General features: G+C 33.3%; 1 protein-coding gene across 37 annotated transcripts in view; it reads right to left on the reverse strand.

Moving 5' to 3' along the window:
* The window catches only part of C27H12orf40 (chromosome 27 C12orf40 homolog), a 117,750-nt gene that overhangs the window by 61,871 nt on the left and 32,298 nt on the right, over positions 1-23,581 (reverse strand). For 31 of the 37 annotated variants that reach the window (XR_007406457.1, XR_003140501.3, XR_007406452.1 and 28 more), the window contains 5 exons: positions 20,777-20,816; positions 17,874-18,012; positions 13,562-13,694; positions 13,136-13,169; positions 8,988-9,124 (listed from right to left, as the gene is read on the reverse strand). Coding sequence is in view for 22 of the 37 variants with exons in the window: in XM_025455619.2 (XP_025311404.1) it covers positions 8,988-9,124; positions 13,136-13,169; positions 13,562-13,694; positions 17,874-18,012; positions 20,777-20,816 (483 nt within the window). In the remaining 15 variants the exon portion in view is untranslated. Of the gene's footprint in view, positions 1-8,987; positions 9,125-13,135; positions 13,170-13,561; positions 13,695-17,873; positions 18,013-20,776; positions 20,817-21,146; positions 21,244-23,581 lie in introns of all 37 variants that reach the window. The other 6 variants (XM_025455607.3, XM_025455606.3, XM_025455613.3 and 3 more) reach the window with 6 other exon arrangements.

The following is a 23,581-nucleotide window of genomic DNA, read 5'->3' on the forward strand; positions in this document are numbered from 1 at the left end:
CAAACCATACAAAGGATGTTTCCTATCCACAATGGTATTTATTTAGAAAGATACAGGAATGCCTTAGAATTTCTAGGACCCAAGCAACAAATTTCTAAATAACTTGTGGATTGAAAAATAAATTGAAAGAAAAATTAGGAAGACTTTCAACTGAATGAAAATTAAAACAAAACATCAAAATGTATAGGATGCAGCAAAAGGAGCAGCTAATGGACAATTTATAGCATGAAAACACCTATATTAGAAAAGAAAAATGACTTCAAATCAATGACCTCAGCTTTTACCCTAAGACAATGGAAAGAAAGTAAATTAAATTCAAAGGAATAGGCAAGAGGAAATAAAGAACAAAATTCAGTGAAATAAAAAATAGACATGTGAAACTAAAATATTGATCTTTAGGGAGAAGATAAACAAAATTGGTGAGTCTCTAAATAAGAATGATCGGTGGGGGGCGGGGGTGAGTAGAAAAATATATGTATGTCAATGTTCACTAAAGCATTATTTACAATAGCCAAGATATGGAACAATCTAACCATCCATCAATGATGAATGGATAAAAAAGATGTGCAAGGTGCGTGTATGTGTGTGTGTATGTGTGTGTGTAACAAAATACTTCTAACTATAAAAAAGAATGAGATCTTGGCATTTGTGACAACATAGATAGAACTTGAGGGTATTGTGCTAAGTGAAGTAAGCCAGAAAGAGAAAGAAAAATACCATATAAGTTTATTTATATGTAGAATCTTAAAAAAAAAGCCAAAAAAACAAAACAAAACATAACAAAACTCATGGATACAAAGAACAAATTGGTGGCTGTCAGAGGGGAGGGAAGTTGAGGAGTGGGTGAAGTGGGTCAAGAGGTTAAAAAAAAAGTTCCAGAAAAAAAAAAAGTTCTATATTTGAATAGAGTCAAAAGTTCCATTATTGAATATAATCAATAATACTGTATTACATACTTGAAAGTTGCTAGGAGTAAGTCTTAAAAGTTCTCACTACAAAAAATTTTTGTAACTTTGTATGGTGACAGATGGTAACTAATTTACAGTGATCATTTTACAATGTATACAAATATTTAATTACATTGTACCCCTGAAACTAGTATAATGTTATAGGCTAATTATAATTACATTAATTTTTTGACACACAACAGGTTAATATCTTTAATATATAACGAGCTCATACAAATTTATCAGACCCCAGTAGATAAGAGCAAATGACACTGACAATCCACAAAAGAGAAAATACAACTGCTTAACATGGAAAGATGTTCAACTTTGCTAGAAAGCAAAGGAATGCAAACTGAAACACAATGCTATGTTTCATTGTCAGATCAGCAAATATTTAGCCAGAGGATAATACTCAGAGCTGGCAAAATGGTACAGTGGACACGTACATCCTTGCTGGAGGCAATGTCAATGGATACAAACATTGCTGGAAACCAATCTGTCAATATGTAACAAGAAGCTCAAAGGTGTTAATATTAATTCAATAATTCCACCTCTGAGAATCTATCCTAAGGAAATCACTTGGCATTGGGGAAAAGCATTATGCACAAAGAAATTCTTCCATTTCTGATGGTGAGAAATTAGTAACGGCATGGGTGATCAACCACGGGCCCTACTGCCCATCTACGCTGTGGAGGACACAGCCATTTCAAACTGAAATTAGTAATAACGTGATGGGGAAGTCCCCTGATATGAATGAAAACACCTACACAATATTGTATCGTTACAGAAGGTAGGATCACTGCTACATCGCAACAAAAAGAAGAAAAACCATGATGGATGGAGGGAGAGCAGGAAGGTAGGGGCCTGGCAGGAAAGCCACCAAAATGTTCAAATTTCACTTTCTTACTTTCTATCTTATTCTCCCAAATTTCTATAAGGTGTAGGTTTGCTCTGATACCGAAAAGACCCAGTACACCCAGTACACTGTTACTTACTCACAGAAAGGAGTTAGTGATGTTGCAATGAGGAGCTACAGTCCTTCCCATCTCCTCCACTGCGGCTGCACAGTGCCAGCTGTCACCACACCCCAGGTTAGAACCCCGAGAGATGCCATGGGGGTGATCAGCTCAGTCCACACAGCAGACCTGTCCTACACCCAATCCTCTCCCTGGGCTGGCAAGCTATGCTGTTGACCAACAGATGCTCTGCACTTCATTCTGCAGAGTCCTGTCTTGTCTGCAGCTCTAAGCTCCCATCTAATGTGTCCCAGGCACTGGGCATCTTAGTCTTTCTGTAAGGATCTCCTCCTCCTCCTCTTCCCACCCAAACTCCGTTGCTGGCAGTGGCCCCCGGGCGTGTCCTTTTATACACCCATAGGGCTCGCCCCCTTAAAGTAGCCTAAGTATGTGCCCAACTGTCCCTCACACTTCTCTCTCCTACGGGCCAAGCCTCCAGTTATACTTACATTTAAAACAATGATCAGGAAAAACAAGGGAGAAAACACATATTAGTAATGAGAGAAAAGACATCACTACAGATGTTAAAAATTTTAAATATGTAATAAAAGAATATTATGAATAACTTTAAGTAAGTTCTACAACACCAATAAAATAGATGCATTCCTTATATGATGAACTATCAAAGCTCAAAAAAAAAAAATGATCTGACTACCCCTGTACCTAGTTAAAAAAAAAAAAAAATGGAAATTACAGTAAAAAAAAAAAAAAAAAAAAAACTTTCCCACCAGAAAAGATTCCATACCAAGTGGCTTAATGAACTCTATCAAATATTTAAGGAAGAAATTGTACCAATTTTACATAAACTCCTTCAGAAAATTACACAGGGGAGAATATTTCCCAACTCATTCTATGGCATCGACATTAGGCTAAGAGCAAAACCAGAGGACAGTATCATAAGAAACATAGATAATAATATCCCTCATGAAGATTAACGCAAAATTCCTAACAAAATTTTGGCACATCAAACTCAAGAATGCATAACAAGGAGAGCACATTGTAATCAAGTGGGGTTTATCTCCAGAATGCAGGGCTCATTAAACATTTAAAATTAATTAACATGGGGCAATGTGGAATGATGTGTGGAAGTCTGGCAAATAAATCCTGTTCCCCAAAAGTAATGACAGAAGCAGATAACACTTGCAAAAACAATCATTTCAATCTGGAGAGTAACAAAGGCATCAAAGGTGCCTTTCTCAATAAACTGAGAAGCAGTACTTCAAGAAAAACTACTAAACCTCATTAGTAGGAACAGTGGGAGGCTGTGGAGTTTTAGCCTTGGGAAGCTACCTTCCTTCTATCACTACTCCATGGCTGGTAGCTCTACCAAGGCTCAGTAGTCTAGAAGTCAAACAGGGAAGCCCCCATGCCCAGGAATTCGTCAAAAAGAATCATTATCTTGGTGGCAAACCATCAGGAAACTAACACTGCAGCTAACTGGGGCTGTAATATTTGAAGGAAAAAGTAAATAAATAAAAATCCAGAAATTTCATAGAGAGATCCAGGAAACAAATAGGCATAATGAGCTCTAATAAAGGCTGCACATGGGTAAGTCTCTATCCACAGTCAAGAGAGGGCCTCAGGTATCTACTCATCCCTGCCTGAATGTGAGGTCTTGCATACAGGGAGAAGCCTTATTGGCTCAAGATGTTTAAACACAACCTCCAAGTATTCATTGGCCTCTAAGCATTGGTTAGAGGGAAACCTATAGTTGTAAATGCCCATATTAAACAAGAAAATATCAAATCAATAAATTAAGGTTACATTTTAAGAATCTACCAAAAGGGAGGGGGGGGGCAAACTAAACTCAAAGCAAGACAGAAGAAGGAAATTATGAAGGAAATTATGAACTTTAAGGCAAAAAAAATCAATGAAATGGAAAACAAAAATAACAGAAAAAACTGATAAAATCCAAAACTTAGTTCTTTAAAAATATCAATAAAATTAGCAAATCTTTAGCTATCCTGACCAAGAAAGAAAGGAGCAAAGATACAGATCTGGAATTAAGAGAAATCATTACTGACTCTACAGAAATTAATAAGTTTTTAAGAAAAAAATAAATTAAAAATAAATAAAAATAAAGTTTTCAAGGAAATACTATAAACAAGTTCATGTTATCAAATCACACAACTTAGATGAAATGGATAAATTCCTAGAAAAACATACATTTCTACAATTGACTCAAGAAATTAGAAAATCTGAACAGATATTTTAAAAAATTACTAGTTAAATCTTCCCAGAAAGAAAAGCCCAGATGCAAAAACATTTAAAGAAAAACCATATTTATTCTCCACAAATTCTTCCATTAAATAGAAAAAGACATACTTTCCAATTTATTCTGTAAGATGAGCACCAAAGCCAAAGACATTACAAGAAAAAAAAATCAATTTTCATGAATAGAGACATAAAATTCATCAACAAAATAAGAACAAAAAATAATCCCATGATATATGAAAAGAATTATATACCATGACCAAGCAGCTTATATCCCAAGAACCTAAGGTGGTTTAATATTTGAAAATAAAGAAATATAGGATATATTAATAAAGAGAAAAAACTACATGATAATCTCAAGGGACACAAAAAAGAACATCTGACAAAATCCATGATAAAAACTTTCAATGAACTAGGAATAGAAGGAAATTTCCTGAACATGATAAAGGGCACCTACAAAAAACCTACTGCTAACATCATAATAGTGAAAGGCTAGATGCTTTAAGACTAGGACCAATGCAAGCATGCTCACTCTTGCCTGTCTGATTGCTATTCAACACTGTGCTAGAGATTCTAGTCACTGTAGCTGGCAAGAAAATGAAGTAAAAGGCATCCTCACTAAAAAAAGAGAGGTAAAAACACCTCTATTTATGGACAGCATAATCCAGTATGGTTAAAAAAAAAAATCCCTAAAGAATCCATAGAACCACTAGTAGAACTCACAAGAAGTTCAGCAAGGTCATAGGAGACAAGACCAATTTAAAAAAAACAAAACTGTATTTCTAAATGTTAGCAATGAACAACACAAAAATGAAATTAAGAAAATAATAAATACCATTCACAACAGCATGTAAAGAATAAAATACTTAGGAATAAATTTAGCCAAGGAAGCACAAGGCTTATTTATTGAAAGACAATACACTATACTAAGAGAAGTTTAAGAAGATTAAATACAATGAAATATTGTTCAGCCATAAAAAAAGGGAACAAAATCATGCCATTTGTGACAATATGGATGACTATGGATGCCATTATGCTAAGTGAAATAAGTCAGATACAGAAAGACAAATACCATACAACCTCACCTATATGTGGAATCTAAAAAGTCACATTCTAAGAAGCAAGGAGTAGAACTCCAGAAGTTAGGGAATGGCAGAAATGGGGAAACACTAGTCAAAGAGTACAAACTTCCAGTTTTAAGACAAATAAGTCATAGAGATCTAATATATAACATAGTGACTATAATGAATACTACAAGTGTGAAATTTGTTAATACAAAATCTCTAAAGTAGACTTACCACATACACATACAAAGGTAATTATAAGGTGATGAATATGCTAGTTAGCTTGACTGCGGTAATCACTTCACAATGTATACATATATCAAATCATCATGTTGAATATCTTAAATACAATATATTTGTATTTATTTGTATCTGTATTTGATTTATTTATACCTTAATAAATCTGAGGGGAGGGTACATTTCAAATATACTAGAAAGTTTTCTCACACTCCCCCAAGTGTATAGCTCCCAACAGTAACCACCAGTCTGACTGCTGTCAGCATACATTAATCAAGCCTGTCTTGGAATTTCATATAAATGGAATTATTCAGTGGTCTTCTTTTGGCATGGAGACTCATCTATACTGTTGCTTACTATTGCATGTATCAGCATTTAATTCTTTTTCATTACCGTGTGGTTATTCCACTGTATGAATATAATATTCTATTTTTGTTATAGTTGAAATACAGTGTTTCATTAGTTGCAGGAGTACATATAATTATTCTTAATGGACATCTGGGGTAGTTCAGATATGGTACTATTTTGAAGAAAGCTGCTGTGACATTTGAAAAAAATAATCGGAGAAACATTTCATGCTCATGGATTGGAAGAATCACTAATGTTAAGATGGCAATTTTCCCCAATGGCAATTTTCCCCAAATTGAGCTAAAGATTTGATACAATCTCTAACAAAATCCAAGTAGACTTTCTCTTTTTTTCCAGACACTGACAGGCTCATCTTAAAATTTATATGTAAATGCAAAGGCCTAAGAACCAAAACATTCTGGAAAAAGAAGAACAAACTGAAGAACTAATACAGTTCCAAATTTCAAAACTTACAATAAAGCTGTAATATTCAAGACAGTATGGCACTAATATAAAGGTAGAAATGACTTATCAGCAGAATAGAATTGAGATTACAGATGGAAAAAAAAATACATTTTTTGTCAACTGATTTTCAACAAAGGTGCCAAAGCAATTCAGTGGGGAAAAATATTCTTTCATTTCCACAAATGCAGAATAGTGAATTTTGACTCTCACCTCACCTCATACATGAAAATTAACTCAAAATGGATAATAGACTTAAATGTAATATATAAAACTACAAGACAGAAGAAAACTAGAGATCTTCATGACCCTGGTTTAGGCAAAGATTAGCTCTAATACCACATGCATGATTCATAAATGAAACAAATAAACTGAATTTTATCAAAATCAAAACATTTCTTACTTCAAAAAGAAAATTATAAAAATAAAAGGGCAGGCATTTCACCAAGGATGTACAAATGGTTAATAAGCACATGAAAAGATGCCAACATCATTAGTCATGAGAGAAATGCAAAATTAAAACCACACTGAGGTATAGACATCCCAGCTTTTCAGAAGCTTGCATTATGCCACTTCCCTTTTATAAAAAGACATACATTAGTATCTGTTTTTGCTAACCAAAGGAAATCTAAAGATTTTCACTTTTACAAAAAAAAAAAAAAAAAAAAAGGTGAAAAGCAGAAATAGCTGTCAGTGAAGGGGCAGCATGCATATCACACTGAGTGGCAAGAGTGGCCATTGCAAGCTCCTTCTCCAGGAACTACATTCAGTATCTCGGCATCAAGCTAGTGCAGCTCTGAACTCTGTGAGCATCTGTGCTTTATCTCAATTTATTTTGTGCATCCATTTGCAAGATATGTCCTAAAGTATCAGAAAAGCCACAGGGAGATTATTTTTTGGGTCTGGGAAGACTCAGAAAATTTTCCATTTAAATTAATCATAATTGCTTCTTTGTTTACAATACCATTTCAGCTTGTGAAAGGTTTAACAGGAATGTTCTACTTTCAGGGGTACCTGGGTGACTCAGGTGGTTAAGTGTCTGCCTTCAGCTCACATCATCATCCCAGTGTCCTGAGATCCTGCCAAGCATCAGGCTCCCTGATCAGCCAGGAGCCTGCTACTCCCTCTCCTCCCTCTGCTGTTCTCCCTGCTTGAGAGCTCAGAATCTCTCTCTCTATATATATATATCAAATAAATAAATAAAATCTTAAAAAAAAAAAAAAAGGAATGTTCTACTTTCAGATAGAGGGGGAACTCTCTATTACCACTGACTAAATCTTAGAGCATAGACTGTACCAAACACTGTCAAGATTGTGTTGCAACTGAACTCTCACACATTGGTGACAGGAATGTAAAATGATATAAACCACTCTGGAAAACACTTTACCAATGTCTTTAGAAGTTACACATACACCAATCATATGACCTAATCATTCCACTTATATTTACCCAAGAGAAATGAAAGCATATGTCCAAAGACCTCTCCGCGAACTTTCATAGCAGCTTTATTTGGAATAATCAAAACTACAGGAAAAAAAACAAATGCGTATCAACAGAAATTGTGCTATTTCCATACAATGGAATACTGCTCAGCAATAAAAAGAAATGAACTATCAATACATACAACACACAACGTAGATCTCAAAATATTTATGCTGAGTGAAAGAAGCTAGACCAAAGAGAGAACATAATTATATGATGCCATTTACATAAAGCTCTAGAAAAATACAGGCTAATCAACAGTGACAGAAAGCAGATCAGCAGTTGCCTTGAGATGAAAGTAAGGGATGTGAAGTGGCCAGAGGAAGAGATTACAAAGATGCCCAAAGGAAATACTAGTGATGATAAATATGTTCATTGTATTTGACACCAGTCAAAACTTCTCAATGTGCACACTTTAGATAAATTCAGTTTGTTGCATGTTGATTATACATTAATAGAGCTGAACTCAGGACATAAAGAGAAAACAACAACAAAAAAAGAACCTGTTGTTAGGTAGTTATTACAGTTCTCCAGGCAAGAGGCAGTAGTGGCTTAGACTGGGATGGAACCTATAGAGGTGGAAATGTGACTAGATAACTTTAAAGTTTGTTAGAATACAGAATTGTCAAACTTTGTTGATGAAACAGATATTGGGAGTTGAAGGAAAGGAAGCAGTCAAGGACAACTTTTATTTTGGTGTAAGCAACTGAGCAAATAGTAGTGTCATTAACTAAAATGAGAAGACTGGGGTAGGATTACAGAGAGTCAAGTTTCTCACCATGATTACTAAGAGTGATTCAAACTGGTTTTACAAGTTAAATGGATTTTAAAACAATGAACCAGGATTTATATACAGATAGTCAGAAAATAAAAGAGGGGCACTGATCAACTACCGTAAGAAAAATAAATTAATATGTTTATGATACAGAAAATGAAATAGTTATTCATGGACATTATAAAACAAATGCAAAGCAATTTGGCTCAAAATATTTTTTTCAAAATATTTTTTAAATATATTAATGAAAGGCAGATGTACACATTAGAAAATAATTACTTAAAATTATTTTAATTAAATGCTACATTTGACTTTTATTTTTCTCTAGAAGTATTACTTAGATTTGTCTATATTAAAAAATTTTTTTGCCATTAATATTGAATTAACAACTCAAAGAAAGAAAGCTGGAGCTTCCTTATTTCCTTCAAAAATCTTTGCTTACCTGTTTAATCTTTCAAATAATGACCCATACTGTGCTGTTTTATATGATGGACTGAGAACATCTTGATTTTCATTTAATTTGGAGACCAAGGAATTAGAATAATTAACTTTACTAAGCTGAAAAAAGAAAAAAAGAACCTGCCAAAATGGTAAAGGTATATGGATTTAAATTACTTACCATAAAATGCCATCTAAGTGGATATCTATATGCAAAAAAAAATGAATTTACTAGCTTAAAAGAAAGTAATTGTCTTTATTGAAAACAAAACAAATATGCTAACAGTGAAAGCAAGATCAGTATTTAAATGATTGTTAAAGTAACAGAACTGATACTATGATTGATACCATTTCCTCAGAGCTTAAAAATATATTTATACATATAAATATATATAAATACCCAGGAAACCTGGATCTTGAGCAAATGATCTCTGACAGAAAATAATTTTCCCCCAAAAAAACAGTTGTATTTATCTCAGTTTTATCCATTTACTGAGTAATTTTAGAACACTCTTTTAATCTTTCCAAATATCAATTATCACTGAGTGCAAAATGGGGAACCTATGGAAAGACCTGTGGAAAACAGATGAGGTAATCCATTTCTTAATTTGTAAGGAACCACATAAAACGTAAGATATTATAGTGGCCCAACACTAATCTATCCAGTAATAATAATTTATATCTGTAGCATATTCTATTTATTAGCCATGAAACAGAAATGAGAAGTCCAAAGACAATCAATGACACAAAGTTGGAAAAAAAGAAAGGAAGACAGAAAGAGATACTGAAAGTCTTAGAAAAAAGGGAGGGAGTCTAAAGTCAGAGAGAGCTAGAAATAAAGTATGGTAATACACTTCTTATCAGGCACAGAGAACAGTGACAGAGGTGTAGAGACAAAGTCATCCCGTGAAGTGAGAAATCATAAGACAAGAGAATACTACACTCAGCATACGCTGAGTGAAGTAAGTCAATCGGAAAAGGACAATCATATGGTTTCACTCATGCAGGGAATATAAAATATAGTGAAAAGGATTATAGGAGAAAGGAGAGAAAATGAGTGGGAAAAATTTTGAGAGGGTGACAAAACATGTAAGACTCCTAAATCTGGGAAACGAACGAAGTAGAAGGGGAGGTGGGTGGGGGGATGGGGTGACAGGCACCGAGGGGGGCACTTGATGGGATGAGCACTGGGTGTTATACTACATGATGGCAAATCGAACGTCAATAATATATATATATAATATATATACTTATCTGTATTTTATATATATATATAAAATACTATATGTTGGCTCAATACTACTTCTCTAGGGATCAGTGAGCCGCAGCCCACCTTTTCTTCTAACCTGTTTTTTCAACTCATTCTCTTTTATAGTTTCATTTTAATTTTCACTTTTCTTGAAATCCCTCCAAATGAGCAATTAACACTTCTCTAATACTTCATAATGTGACACTATGCCTTGGACAGGAACTTTCACCTCTCTTTTTAATTTTCTCTTCTGTGTATTAAGTACAACATTATTTACCCCTCCAAAGATAATCCTATCCTATCCTGCAGTCAAAAATAGGAGATTATTTAAGTAGAGATTACAGAGTTACATTCTCTATCCTATAAACTACCTAATAGGATTAAAATTCTGATCTTATAAAATACAAACTGAATAACAAATGTCTTTCATTGTATCATTCCAAAGTTAATGGGTCCTTAAATTAATATGGCTAACATCTATCACTAGAATATACTTTATCGTCTCTGTAAAATAGAAAATATACTTTAATACTTAATAATATTGAATTATATCAATATCATTATATATTATATATAATGTACCATCTGTAACTATAACTTATAAAATTACAATTATAAATTATAATCATTTATAAATGACAAATACATAAGTATGGCATAAAACCAATGCATACTAAAATGGGAGAAATTCAAAACTATTCCCATTAATAAGACATCATGATTATATAACCATTTTCCCCACTACCATTATATATTAGTACAATAATCATAAATTTATTTTTTAAACTCTATATAATCTAATAAAATGACTATTTTTTATAGTCTATGGTAGATTTCAGAATTTTAAAATCTGGATGTTTTTGGATTTTTAACTTTAGAGAATACAATGACTAAACAATATTTTAGCCATACACAGTTCTATCTATATAAACATATTTGTATAGTTTTATCAAATGCATATAACCAGTTATCATCTGTCAAATCATAAGAAGAATCAAGCCACCACAACTCATACTTTAATGGACTACCATGATGTAACGGAAATTATGCACTGCTATTCACAGGAACCTTTCCATATCATGCCTACTGGGCCTACCATGACATCACCAACTATTATTTACTGTGATTATATCATTAACTATAACATAAACACACTGAACTATTTTCAATTTCACTATCAGTAATTTTATAAAAGGATGATGATTTAAAAGACATTTAAAGAACATTCCATATAAATAATAGTGAAAGGGAATATAAGGGAAGGGAGAAGAAATGTGTGGGAAATATCAGAAAGGGAGACAGAACATAAAGACTCCTAACTCTGGGAAACGAACTAGGGGTGGTGGAAGGGGAGGAGGGCGGGGGGTGGGGGTGAATGGGTGACGGGCACTGAGGGGGGCATTTGATGGAATGAGCACTGGGTGTTATTCTGTATGTTGGTAAATTGAACATCAATAAAAAATAATTTTATTATAAAAAAAATAAAGAACATTCCAGTTTTTGGATTCCTAATCTTCTACACAGTAGACAATCAAACTTTGACCAAAGAGGAATTATTATACTTAACAGATATCCTAATTTGGCTATATCTATAGTGATTCACAACTAGTATTTTTTAAATCCATGAGAAAAAAAGAGCATATCATAAAATACAATGATATAAAATGCTAAGACCAGTGATTCAAATGTACCTACTAATTCTACTTTTTTTTATATACAACTTTCTGAGGACTAGATGCTATTCTGAGAATGAAATTTTGTTTTGTAGTATTTCTATTAGAGATAATTCTGCTGAAAAAGATGGTTGAAGTGAAACTGCAATTTTCTATTCTGTTATACTGAGGGCTGAACACGAAAAGAAGATACAACCATTTGCTCAGGTAAAATATATAAACTAGAGAAGAAAATCAAAATAGGAGTGGAAAAGGTCATGGACTGCAGAAAAAGTTTCAAGGAAAAGCTAGTCATCAATAATTCACAGGACTTATGAAGACAAGAGAGGTTATCAACTAGAATTATATTGAAGAGCTCCCTTCCATCTGCCTCTCTCACTACTGGTATCCTCAACCTCCTAGCTTCATGCCATCTCCAAATGACAAGAAACCTGAGATTCACTGACCCACAATTCAGGTAAAAAGATTTCCAAGAGATTTTATTATCATTGTCATTCTCTGATGCAGTTTAATTTTGACAATTCAAAGCAAAGAAAGCATAATTAATAATATAACACTGGACCTGGAATGCCTGGGTGGCACAGTCTGACTCTTGGTTTTGGCCCAGGTCATGATCTCTATCTCTGAGAATGCTCAGCACAGAGTCTGCTTAAGATTCTCTCTCCCCTACCCTTACTCCTCCCAGGTCTCTGCACATACTTGCTCTCTTTCTCTCTCTCTAAAATAAAAAAATAAATCTTTTTAAAAATATAACATAGCATCAGACCTTAAAATTTGAAGGTTTAATCACAATCTATATGTTTTCTAATTTATTAAAATCACTAAAAAAAATCATTTTCAATACATTGAAAGAAACTCTTGGGATCAGTGTAAATGTTGAAAATCACAATATGATATAAATCATATGGCCACTGTGCTAGAAGGATGAATTTCTCAAGGATCACATGAACCCAAAGCAGGAATTTCCAAATGAATTATCTTTTTCAGCTCATCAGTAACAAATGTTATGTACACACAGGCCTAATCTACATTACCAGAACTCCAAAGCATTTCTCATAAGCAATCAGTTAAAATATTCTTAAGTTCTATATATTGAAAATTCCAAAAATAATTTTAAAGACTGTAAAAAAAACTTTTAAAGAATAATTTTCCCTGATATTTGAAAAAATTTATATCACTTGGTAGCATGCCACAACTGTTAGAGTAACTTAAAAAAATTTTAAGTCTCACCTGAACTGGGGCAAGTTGTTTCTTGCTGCCTTGTCTTTAATAACGTATAAAAATGAAGAGAAAATTTTAAGGTTAAAAAAAGCTGGCAAAAATTTTGACTATCTTTTTATATACATTTAACTGTTATACTATTCTATACAAATACACGAAAATATATAGAACTCTAACTCATTCTCAAATTTTATAAAAAATGTATCATTACTAGAGAAACATTTTGAGAATAAGGAAAGTCAAACTATGCATACAAAACATTTAATATGGCCATTAGCTCATTTGATAAAAGTCTTAATAACTAAATAATACTGGCAACAGCCAAACAAAACCTAGAGCTAGAAGACTAAGTCCTCTGTACAAATTTCTAATGAATAAAACAGTACTGATGATGACCTGTTTAAATACCTAATTTCCAACCTTGCTAAAACCTACCTGTTTTCTATATCATCAATGCAGAGGTTAGATGGTACACAGTCAGGTGACATTGGAAGTTCTAAATTATGCTTTCTTAGGGGCATTTTTATGTCTCTATACATATTCACATGGATTGGTTTTCTCACAGTTTCTATAATGAAAAAATTATAATTAAAAATCTTTTAAAAGCAATGTTTAATATACAAAGTTCATTAAACTAGAAATCTCCTAAAACTACCTATAATCCACATATGCTAGAAGTCATTACAGTACTAAAAACTATTACAGATAACTCAAATCATCTTTTTCATCCTTTTATATATTCCTCATGAAAGGAGCTATACTGATTCAGCTCTATTTTTTTTTCTTCCTCCAAGATTTCCTTGAGCCCCAGACTATAGCGCATGCTATGTTATACGTGCCCATAGTACTACATATATTCTCTATTATAGCACTTACCGTAATGTACTTAATTCTATCTCTTACTAGATTTTTAAACTATGGAAACAGAAGCCTTTTCTCTCCTTATACAAGATATATTACTCTTCGGTCTGCTCAGTACAGAAAAGTATTTCTCCTTTTCTGATAATGCTTTTTTATACACATACCAACTACATAGTTCTTTTTTTAAGATTTTATTTATTTTATTCATTTGAGAAAGAGAGAGACAGAGCAAGACGGAAAAGAAGAAAGAATCTGAAGCTGACTGACTTTGGGCTGAGCACAGAGCCCATGTGGGGCTTAATCCAAAACCGCAAGATCATGACCTGAGGTGAAACCACGAGTTGGACGTTTAGCCAAATGAGCCACTGAAGAGCCTCAAGTATACAGTTCTAATAGAGAACTTTCTATCTTCTTATAAACCCTGTCTCTAGAAAAAAGAATTGATTTAAGAGCAGCCATCCAATCCAAGATGAATCAATGATAGGATCACATCCTTGTAGTTATAAATAACTGTTCCAGTGCTAGGACCTGGCACCAGTAGGGTAAGGTAATATGCTTCCAATAAAATTTAAAAACTCCAAACCAAAGAAATAACTCTCAGTGTTTTTCTTGTGGCAAAACGGGAGAGATGAGGAATATTAGTTTTTTAAGGTCGCATTTTAAGCCTGAATGAAAAAGATAATCTGAGTGAACAAAGTTAATATCTAAAGTGCGAAGAAAATCTTGGTGGTATTTAAGTCCCCAATTCAGTCTCTCAGGCCCAGTTCCACCATTGCCCTTCCTTTTAGCTAAGTGTCTTAGTCCATTCAGGCTGCTCTAACACAATACCATAGACTGGGTGGTTATAAACAACAGAAATTTATTTCTCAGTCTGTATGCCAGGCAGTCCAAGATCAAAGTGCTCTCAGATTCAGGGTCTGGTGAGAGCCTGTGTCCTGGTTCATAGACAGTTGTCTTCTCCCTGTGTCCTCACACAGTGAAAGGAGCAAACAGAGCTCTCTGGGGTCTCTTTATAAAAGCACTAATTCCATTCATGAGGGCTCCACCATCATGACCTAACCACCTCCTAACACCAACATTAATAAACTTTTGCTTTTGTAAGCAAGGAAAAATATCTTCTTCCTTTACCTCTCTAAATTCTCACCTAGGGATTATATAACAAAAGATAGATTAATAAAAGAAAAGACATACCAATTTATTTATTTAGTTTATTTATTTATTTATTTATTTATTTATTTATTTATTATCAATTTTAAATGGAAAAATTTTTAAGGAAATGGAGACTCAAAGAAGTGTTTAAACCTGAGCATTTTAATGCTAGGTTTGATAAAGAGTAAACTTTTACTCTTCCTCCTACTTAGCAGGAAAATGTGATCAAACAAAAAAGGGTATGAACTAAGTATAGCCAACTGGAAGAAACAGCAAGGCTTACTTGTTTAGAATCTACTCAGTGTCCCTCTGTCTTGGAGACAAAGATGCTCCTTTCCTCCAGGTATAGGGAGGACACTTCTCACATGAGAATCTTTCCTGCACATGCTGCTTCTCCAATTCCTTCTGCTTAAAATCTTTAGTATGCCAATGTGCTTTATTTTTGGGACAGTGTGTCCTGACCCCATCACTTTCTATTCTATTCCCAGCATCCAATACACTACTTATGGGAGTACTCAATAAACAGGTTGAATGTAAAAATGAAAAGAAAGTGAAGAAGAAAGGGAATATACAAAGGTAAATACATCATTGGACAATCTCATAAAAAGGAGTGAAATCTCCTGTCTTACAACACACACAAAACTCAAATGGACTAAAGAGTTGAATATAAGACCTAAAACAATAAAACTAGAAGAAAACAAGGGGTAAGTTCCTTGACATCAGTCTGGGCAATGATTTTTTGGATTTCATACTAAAAGCAAAGGCAACAGAAGCAAAAACAAATGTAAAACCACACCAAACTAAAAATCTGCATAGTAAAGAAAAAATCATTACCAAAATGAAAGACAAATTATGGAATGTGACAAAATATTTGTAAATCATATATGTGATAAGGTTCAAACTGCAAAATATATAATGAACTTATACAACTCAGCAAAAAAAGGACAATTTAATTTTATAAATGGGCAGTGGAAATGAACAGACATTTTTCCAAAGAAGACATACAAATGGCCAACAAGAACATGAAAAGATGTTCATCACTAATCATCAGGGAAATGCAAATCCAAACCACAGTGAGATATTATCTCATACCTGTTAGAATGACTATCATCTAAAAGGCAAGAGATAACAAGTGTTGGCAAGGATGTGGAAAAAGGGAACCCTTGTGCACAGTTGATAGGGATGCAAATAGGCAGAGCTACTATGGAGAACATAATATATGTTCCTCAAAAAATTAAAAGTAGAACTACACGATTCAGCATTCCCACTTCTGAATATATATCCAAAGGAAATGAAGACAGAATCATAAGGAGATATCTATACTCTTATGTTCCATGTTCAATGCACAATGTGCAAGATATGGAAACAACATCAATGTCTGTCAATGGGTGATTGGATAAAGATGATGTGAGATATATACATATGATGAAATATTCTTCAACCATGAAAATTAAGGAAATTTATGACAGCTTGTATGGACCTTAAAGGCATTATGTTGACTGAAACAAGCTAGAGAAAGACAAATAATGCATGGTATCACTTATATGTGGAATCTAAAAAAATAAAGTCAACCTCATAGAAACAGAGTAGAAAAGTGGTTGCCAGGGACTAGGGATGAGAGAGTAGAGGAAATACAGGTTGGAAACAGGTCAGACTTTAGCTATAAGATGAATACGGTCTGAGAATCTAATGTAGAATGCCATGATTGTGGCTGATAACACTGTATTACATAAGCAAAGAAAAAGAAGGTAAATAATATCAAACAGATTTAAAACAAAAACTTTTATTCCTTAAAGTCCATAAATAATGTATTTATATCTAAAGTATAAGTTTACTTGTTTGTGTAAACTGCCAACTGCAGTAAGGAACACAAATGGTAGAGAAAGGAAAAGAGGAGATACTAACAGTAATTATGATCAAGTTCTAGCCCTTCTTTACGAACTTATTTCTTAAGCTCTCATTTTAGCACTTATTTTAAAAATTACATATCAGACACAAGTTCCCTTGAGAGAAAAAAATACTCTGACTAAACTTTTATTTACTTGAAGACTCAAAGTACAAGCAAAAATGAACTTTATTTTGAAGTATTAGACTACTATAGTTAATTTTCCAAGAATGCCTAAGAAATTATTCAAGTTCTGATGTAGGGGGCACCTGCGTGGCTCAATGGTTGAGTATCTGCCTTTGACTCAGGTCCCGATCCTGGGGTCCTGGGATTGAGTCCCACACTGGGCTCCTAACCGGGAGCCTGCTTCTCCCTCTGCCTATGTCTCTGTCTCTTTCTCTGTGTCTCCCATGAATAAATAAATAAAATCTTTTTTTTAAAAGTTCTGATATAAGAAACTAATCATTGAGGCAAAAATCTACTTCACTGCCTCCTTTGAAACAAATTCTCTAAATAATTTAAGACAATAAGGACATTTATTCCCTGCTTTTTAGTTAAACATTGTAACTATCTGCTTAGGAAGATTAACGTAGTAACTAAAATAACTGCAATATAATAACTCTGACCATACCTTATAAAATTAATTTTATATAACACACAACTTAAAAATAAAAAGATTAAGCAACAAAATATTTTTAAGCAGAGTAACAATGGTATAATTTAAGAAGGAAACCCACTCTTAAAATTAGTTTACTTTCCAAATCCTTTGAGTTCAAAAATTACAAATTTATTAAAAAACTGAACGCTACAATCACATTAGAGTCAAAACAAAATGCTAATGGAAAGACTTACCAGGTGTTTTCTTCTGGCAAGATATGTGATTTACCATATATAGGTTAAGAAGGTCTAAACTGACAGTGGAATTTTTGACAGGGGATGAAACCCCCAGTAATTTCATTTTTGATTTTAACCTTTTCTTTTCAAAATATTCCTAAAATAGTTAAAAATAAAAGTTATTATAAGAACCATATGGTTTTAGGCAGAATCATAAAAAATAAAAAAGCAATAATGCTATTTAATAATTGACTTGACATTTTTATATTTTTGACATCCCCTGTCTATGTTTACATGTAAATTAAAATCAATCTTGATGACACAGTTTGCTTAAAGACTTAATTTCACAGCCTCTTATAATCTTTTTTTGGTAAATGTACTATCTTTAAAATATAATTTTATAAAGCCATTACTAGGTATCAAAAGATTAAAAACTATCTGAAATGTAAAGTTTTTTAAAAATTTCATAAATCTGACAAGTTAAAAACTTGTTTTTCTACAGAGTATGCTATTCTTCAAATATAAAAAGCCTTAAACATATGCACAGCTGAGTACCATTAAAAGTCAACTGAAATGAGAAGAGGACAAGAAAAAGAAGCTGGGTGACTCTAGTCAAAGTCAATTTAATTTCCTTTATTATCCTCCCATGACTCCTACTTTGTCATTAACAAGGGCTGTACTATTGAGTGGACTGAGAACTGAATGAGACAAGAGTGAAGAGGTATAGCAGGAAAGGGAAAGGATCCAGAGAGGGCTTTACTTGCTTTAATAGGGGATAACTGAGTATGTTTGAATATCAATGGAAAGCCTCCAGTTGACAGTGACTGGTTAAAGATACAAGAAAAAGAAGTAACTGATGCAGTGAAGACCTTGAGAAAATTGGAATCCAGACTACAGATAGAAGGACCTTCCTTTGACTAGAGAAAACTACTTCCATTGTCCCAAAGGGAAAGAGAAGATTGGAGAAGATTTAAAATAGTTTGCAGAACTAGTAGTAGATATCTGAGATAATTCTCAAAATATAAGACAAAGTCATCTAATGAGTATGAAGAGATTAGAAACAGAGTTAGTGAAGAGTGGTTTAAGGAGGGCATTGACATTTCAATGGAAGGTATGACATTTTCAAATAGGAAAGTGGCATAACTAGAGATCAACACTTCAGGGAAGGTCCCTATGTCTTTCCCTTTCTCATAAATATTCACAAGAATGATCCAGAGTTAGACTACTTAAAAAAGAAAACTAGAGACAGATTATGTTTATAGTTATTCACTGAGTGCCTATGTTATTGCTTGACACAATTTAGGTGTAGGAGATACAAAATGAACAAAAGTAATAAAATCCCTCTTCTGATGAATATATGTTAATGAAGGTGAGGGAGAACAGAGGAAACAAGTTTATAAGATAATACCAATTTATGAAAGAAAAGAGTTATGAAAAAAATGATCCTGGAAAAAAAGTAACTGGAGGTGGGGAGCTACTTAGATGCTGTGATCAAAGAAAGCCAATCTTAGAAGAGATACATTAGCTGAAACCTAAATGTTGACGAGCCAGACATGCTAATATCTTAAAGAAGAATTTTCCAGACAAAGGGAAGAATTAAGAAAAAAGAAGGTCAATATAGCTAAAATAAAATGAACAACAGGGTTTGTAGTAAGAAATTCAGAGAAGAAAAAAAAAGAGAAGTAGGCAGGCTGTAGATCCTTCAGGTATTTCTAGGCTATTGTTAAGTAAGATATTCTAAAAGCAACGGAAAACAACTAAGCTTTAAGCTGGGGAACAAAAATTCTGATCTGTGCTCTTAAAAGATCATACTAACTGCTGTGTGAAGAACAGACTACAAAGGAATAAAAGATAAAGCAGAAAAACACTGATAAATTCAATTACATCAAAATTAAGAACTTTCCTTTAAAGACAACATTACGTAAAAATAAAAGCTACAGAGTACACATAAAACCAACAAAGAATTCTAAATATATAAAGACAAGAAGAAAAATAAAATACAAATTATAAAATAGAAAAAATACTTGGAAAATACTTTACAAAAGAAGCATGGATGAAAATTTCAGATAACTTCATTAGTAATCAAAGGAAATACAAGTTAAATTTACAATGATACATCATTTCACTAATAACTATCCTACTTTTATAATAGTCACTCCCTTGCTTTTCTTTAAATTTTATGAGCTTTGAACATTTTTTTTTTCTATTTTGGAAATTTTTATAAATGAAATCTTACTGCTTATATTCTGTAAGTTGCTTCATTTGTTCAACATTATAGTTTTGGGATTCATCTATATTATCTACATGTAGTTAATACATTTGCACTGCTATACCATCACTTGGGTATGCCACAGTATGTTTAACCATTCTACTGCTAACAGACATTTGGGTGCTCTCCTTCCTTCCCCATTACCCTGTCCCTCTTCTTCTCTCTTTTGCCTTCTTCTCTTTCTTTTTTTTGCTACTTAACAATAGTGATCCAAACAAACTTGTATATGTCTCAAAGTATACATGTAGAAGAATTTCTCTTGAATATATACTGCTCAGTTGTAAGATACATACATGCTCAACTTTATATAATAAAATCAATGCAAGAAAAAAACTAAAAAATATGTAGGAGATAGGTTACAAGGCCATGATAATACTCTAGGAAATAAATGATTATTTGAATCGAGGGACTCATAGCACAGGCAGTGAGAAGTGATCAGATGTCGGATATATTTTGGAACTACAATGACAACAAGAATCAACGATGATCTTTAAGTCTCTGCCTGAGCAAAATGTTCAGTTAATCAAGCTATCTTTAAGAACAGAGAAGACTGGGTGGTCTTCCAGTTACTAGGTAAATTTATTAACCTTTGAAAAATACTTCAGAAGATCATTGTTCTTATAAAGCTAATGGAAATAAAAATATTTTTTACCTTTTGCTTTCTCCTCTCCTGCTTAATCAGAACCCTGGTACTAAAAAAGGAAACAAGACAAAAGATATAGTGATTAAAGAAATAGTCTATAAAATGATTGCCATTTTAGCCGAACTGAAGACTTGAAATTAAAATCTAAAAGTGAAGTAAAAATTATATTATATTATTTATTATTTTATTATTTTTATTTATTATTATATTATTTCTGAAGAGAAACTATGAGAATGTTCTTATTTATAGTATATACTATTTCACAAAATTGTCTTAGAAAAACCAAGAAGTAGTAAAAAAGACTCTATTACAATTAGTAATAAAGCACAGAATAAACTTGGATTATATAATCAATATAAGCAAAGAGAAAGGAACGCACTGGAAAAGATTAGCTCTGAAACATTCTCATCTATAGCAATATTCTTGGTCTCATCTGATAGCTATTTTCTTGCCTTTCGTTGTATTTCAGTATTCTACTAAAATCAAGAGGGAATAGAGAGAAGATCAAAATCTACTTGGATCTAAAGAAATGTTAAGTTTATTATTAGAGCAACTCCAGTTATAGTAATGTATCAGCTATGTGTACTCAAAATCTCATAACTCCTTTAGAAGAATAGCTAGTCATTATGGATGTGCCTTATAGCATCTTTGTGCTAAACACTGCACTGCATTCCAATGACAGTACAGTATTAGTTATAAAATATTTGCTCTATTAGTAATAATGGAATGCTATAAAACATTCATAATAAGATTTTCACAATATAGCTGTTGGATATACATGAAACTATAGTCTCAAATTCAAGATTTGTGCAAGAATTATAAGTAAAATAATAAAATGTATCTTAGCTATATGAGATTATATAACATGAAAATAAAAACTACTATGCATCTTGCACCCCCTAAATACTTTGAATACTTAATATGTATAAATTCATTTTATCATCACAGCAACTCTGTATGTAAGATCTATTTTTAACCCCATTTTACTGATGGTGAAACTAAGACACAGAGAGGTTAAGTAACTTGCCCACAGTCACAGTGCTGATAAGTGTAAAACTGAGATCCAAATCCAAGAACTATGATTTTAAAGTTTAACCAGTGCAACACACTGCTTACCAAGTATGTCAACTGTGAACACACAAAAAGTTGTTCATTTTTCCAAATGAAATTTTTCCAAATTTTCATAAACTACATGAATAACTGTTACTGAATACCCTCATACTTTGCCACTTATTTTTTTTAAGATTTTATTTATTTATTCATGAAAGACAGAGAAGGGGGGGGGGGCAGAGGGAGAAGCAGGCTCCAAGCAGGGAGCCTGACGCATGACTCGATCCCGGGTCTCCAGGACCATGTCCTGGGCTGAAGGCGGTGTTAAACCACTGAGCAACCCGGGCTGCCCACTTTGCCACTTATTGAACTTGTTCTTTTACATATTTCCCAAAAGCTATGTCCCAATTGACCATTTTGAACTCACTGAACAAAGAATCCAATCTATTCTGTTCTGTGTAGCGTCATAAGTGTACTGTTGGCATTCAAATTTTAGGAAAGGAAATAAATTACATTTCATTGACCCCTCAAATGCTAAGGCTGGAAAGGGCCTCAGAGATTAATTTATTCTCCATCATTTTAAAATTTACAAAAACTTGCACAGGGAGCGAAGTGACTTTTCAAAATTCAGAAATACAAGACGTATATAACAAAGCCAGCAATATTAAGTATTTCAGTTTATAAACAGAAATTAAGAAGAAATATCAATTCTATGTGCAGTTTCCACATTATAAAGATCAGCAGAATTAGAGACAACTGAAAGTTTAAATACAGTCTTTATATATGTAAATATCAAGTGTTTTCATTCCAGGCCTATTTTCCATTATGCAAGACACTCTGATGGCTCTCACCAAATTCTTTGTACTACATAATCTCCATCAATATGTGCCTAAGAAAAGTCAACTAAGAACTCAAGACCAGCTGCTAGATCAGCCTACTAATAACTAAACCATAATGAAAGTGAAAAAGGATCCTGATGTAAAAGTCAAAGGTAATTTCTTAAATAGAACACTAGATTGTTATTAAGGCAACCAATGGTACTAACAGTGTCTCTCAATTAGCTGCACTAAAGAAAAACATTGCATCAATTAGGATTCTTAGTTATAAGAAACTGAAAATACCTCTGGTTAATTTAAACAGAAAATAAATGTATTAAAATGAAACTGGGTAGGGATGTCTGGATGGCTCAGTCGATTAGGTGTCTACCTTCAGCTCAGGTCATGATCTCAAGGTCTTGGGATTGAGCCCCACATTGGCTCCTTGCTCAGCGGGGAGTCTGCTTCTCCCTCTCTCTCAAACAAATAATAAAATCTTTAAAAATATATTTTTAATAAATAGAAACTGGGTAGCCAACAGACCTGCCAAGAAGGCTGAGAAAGCAGATTTGGCAACCAGCAGGAAACAAGATAGTCTGGGCTGTGAGATCACAGGCAAAAAACCATGCCATAATTATTTTCAATAAGGACATCACTGCTGACACAGGTGAACACTGGACACCACTGATTGTACTACTGTCACAAGAAAACGCAAGTTCTGTTGTCCTTCTCCTAAAAGGCCCATACTCAAGAGATGAGTTTTAATTGGAAAGGAAATTGAGCTTTATTCAGAAGGCTGACCACCTGGGAAGAAGGTAGATTCCTGTGCAAAAACCAATTCTGAGGTTTCTCTGCCTGGTCCAAAGATTCCCCTCCCCCACCCCCCAAGATTTTTAAAGGAACTTTAGGGCAGTTATCACTAAAAGGGGAAACCCACAACTACATGGTC

The sequence above is a fragment of the Canis lupus genome, chromosome 27 (genome assembly GCF_003254725.2).
Source record: "Canis lupus dingo isolate Sandy chromosome 27, ASM325472v2, whole genome shotgun sequence".
In the NCBI taxonomy this organism is placed as follows: domain Eukaryota; kingdom Metazoa; phylum Chordata; class Mammalia; order Carnivora; family Canidae; genus Canis; species Canis lupus.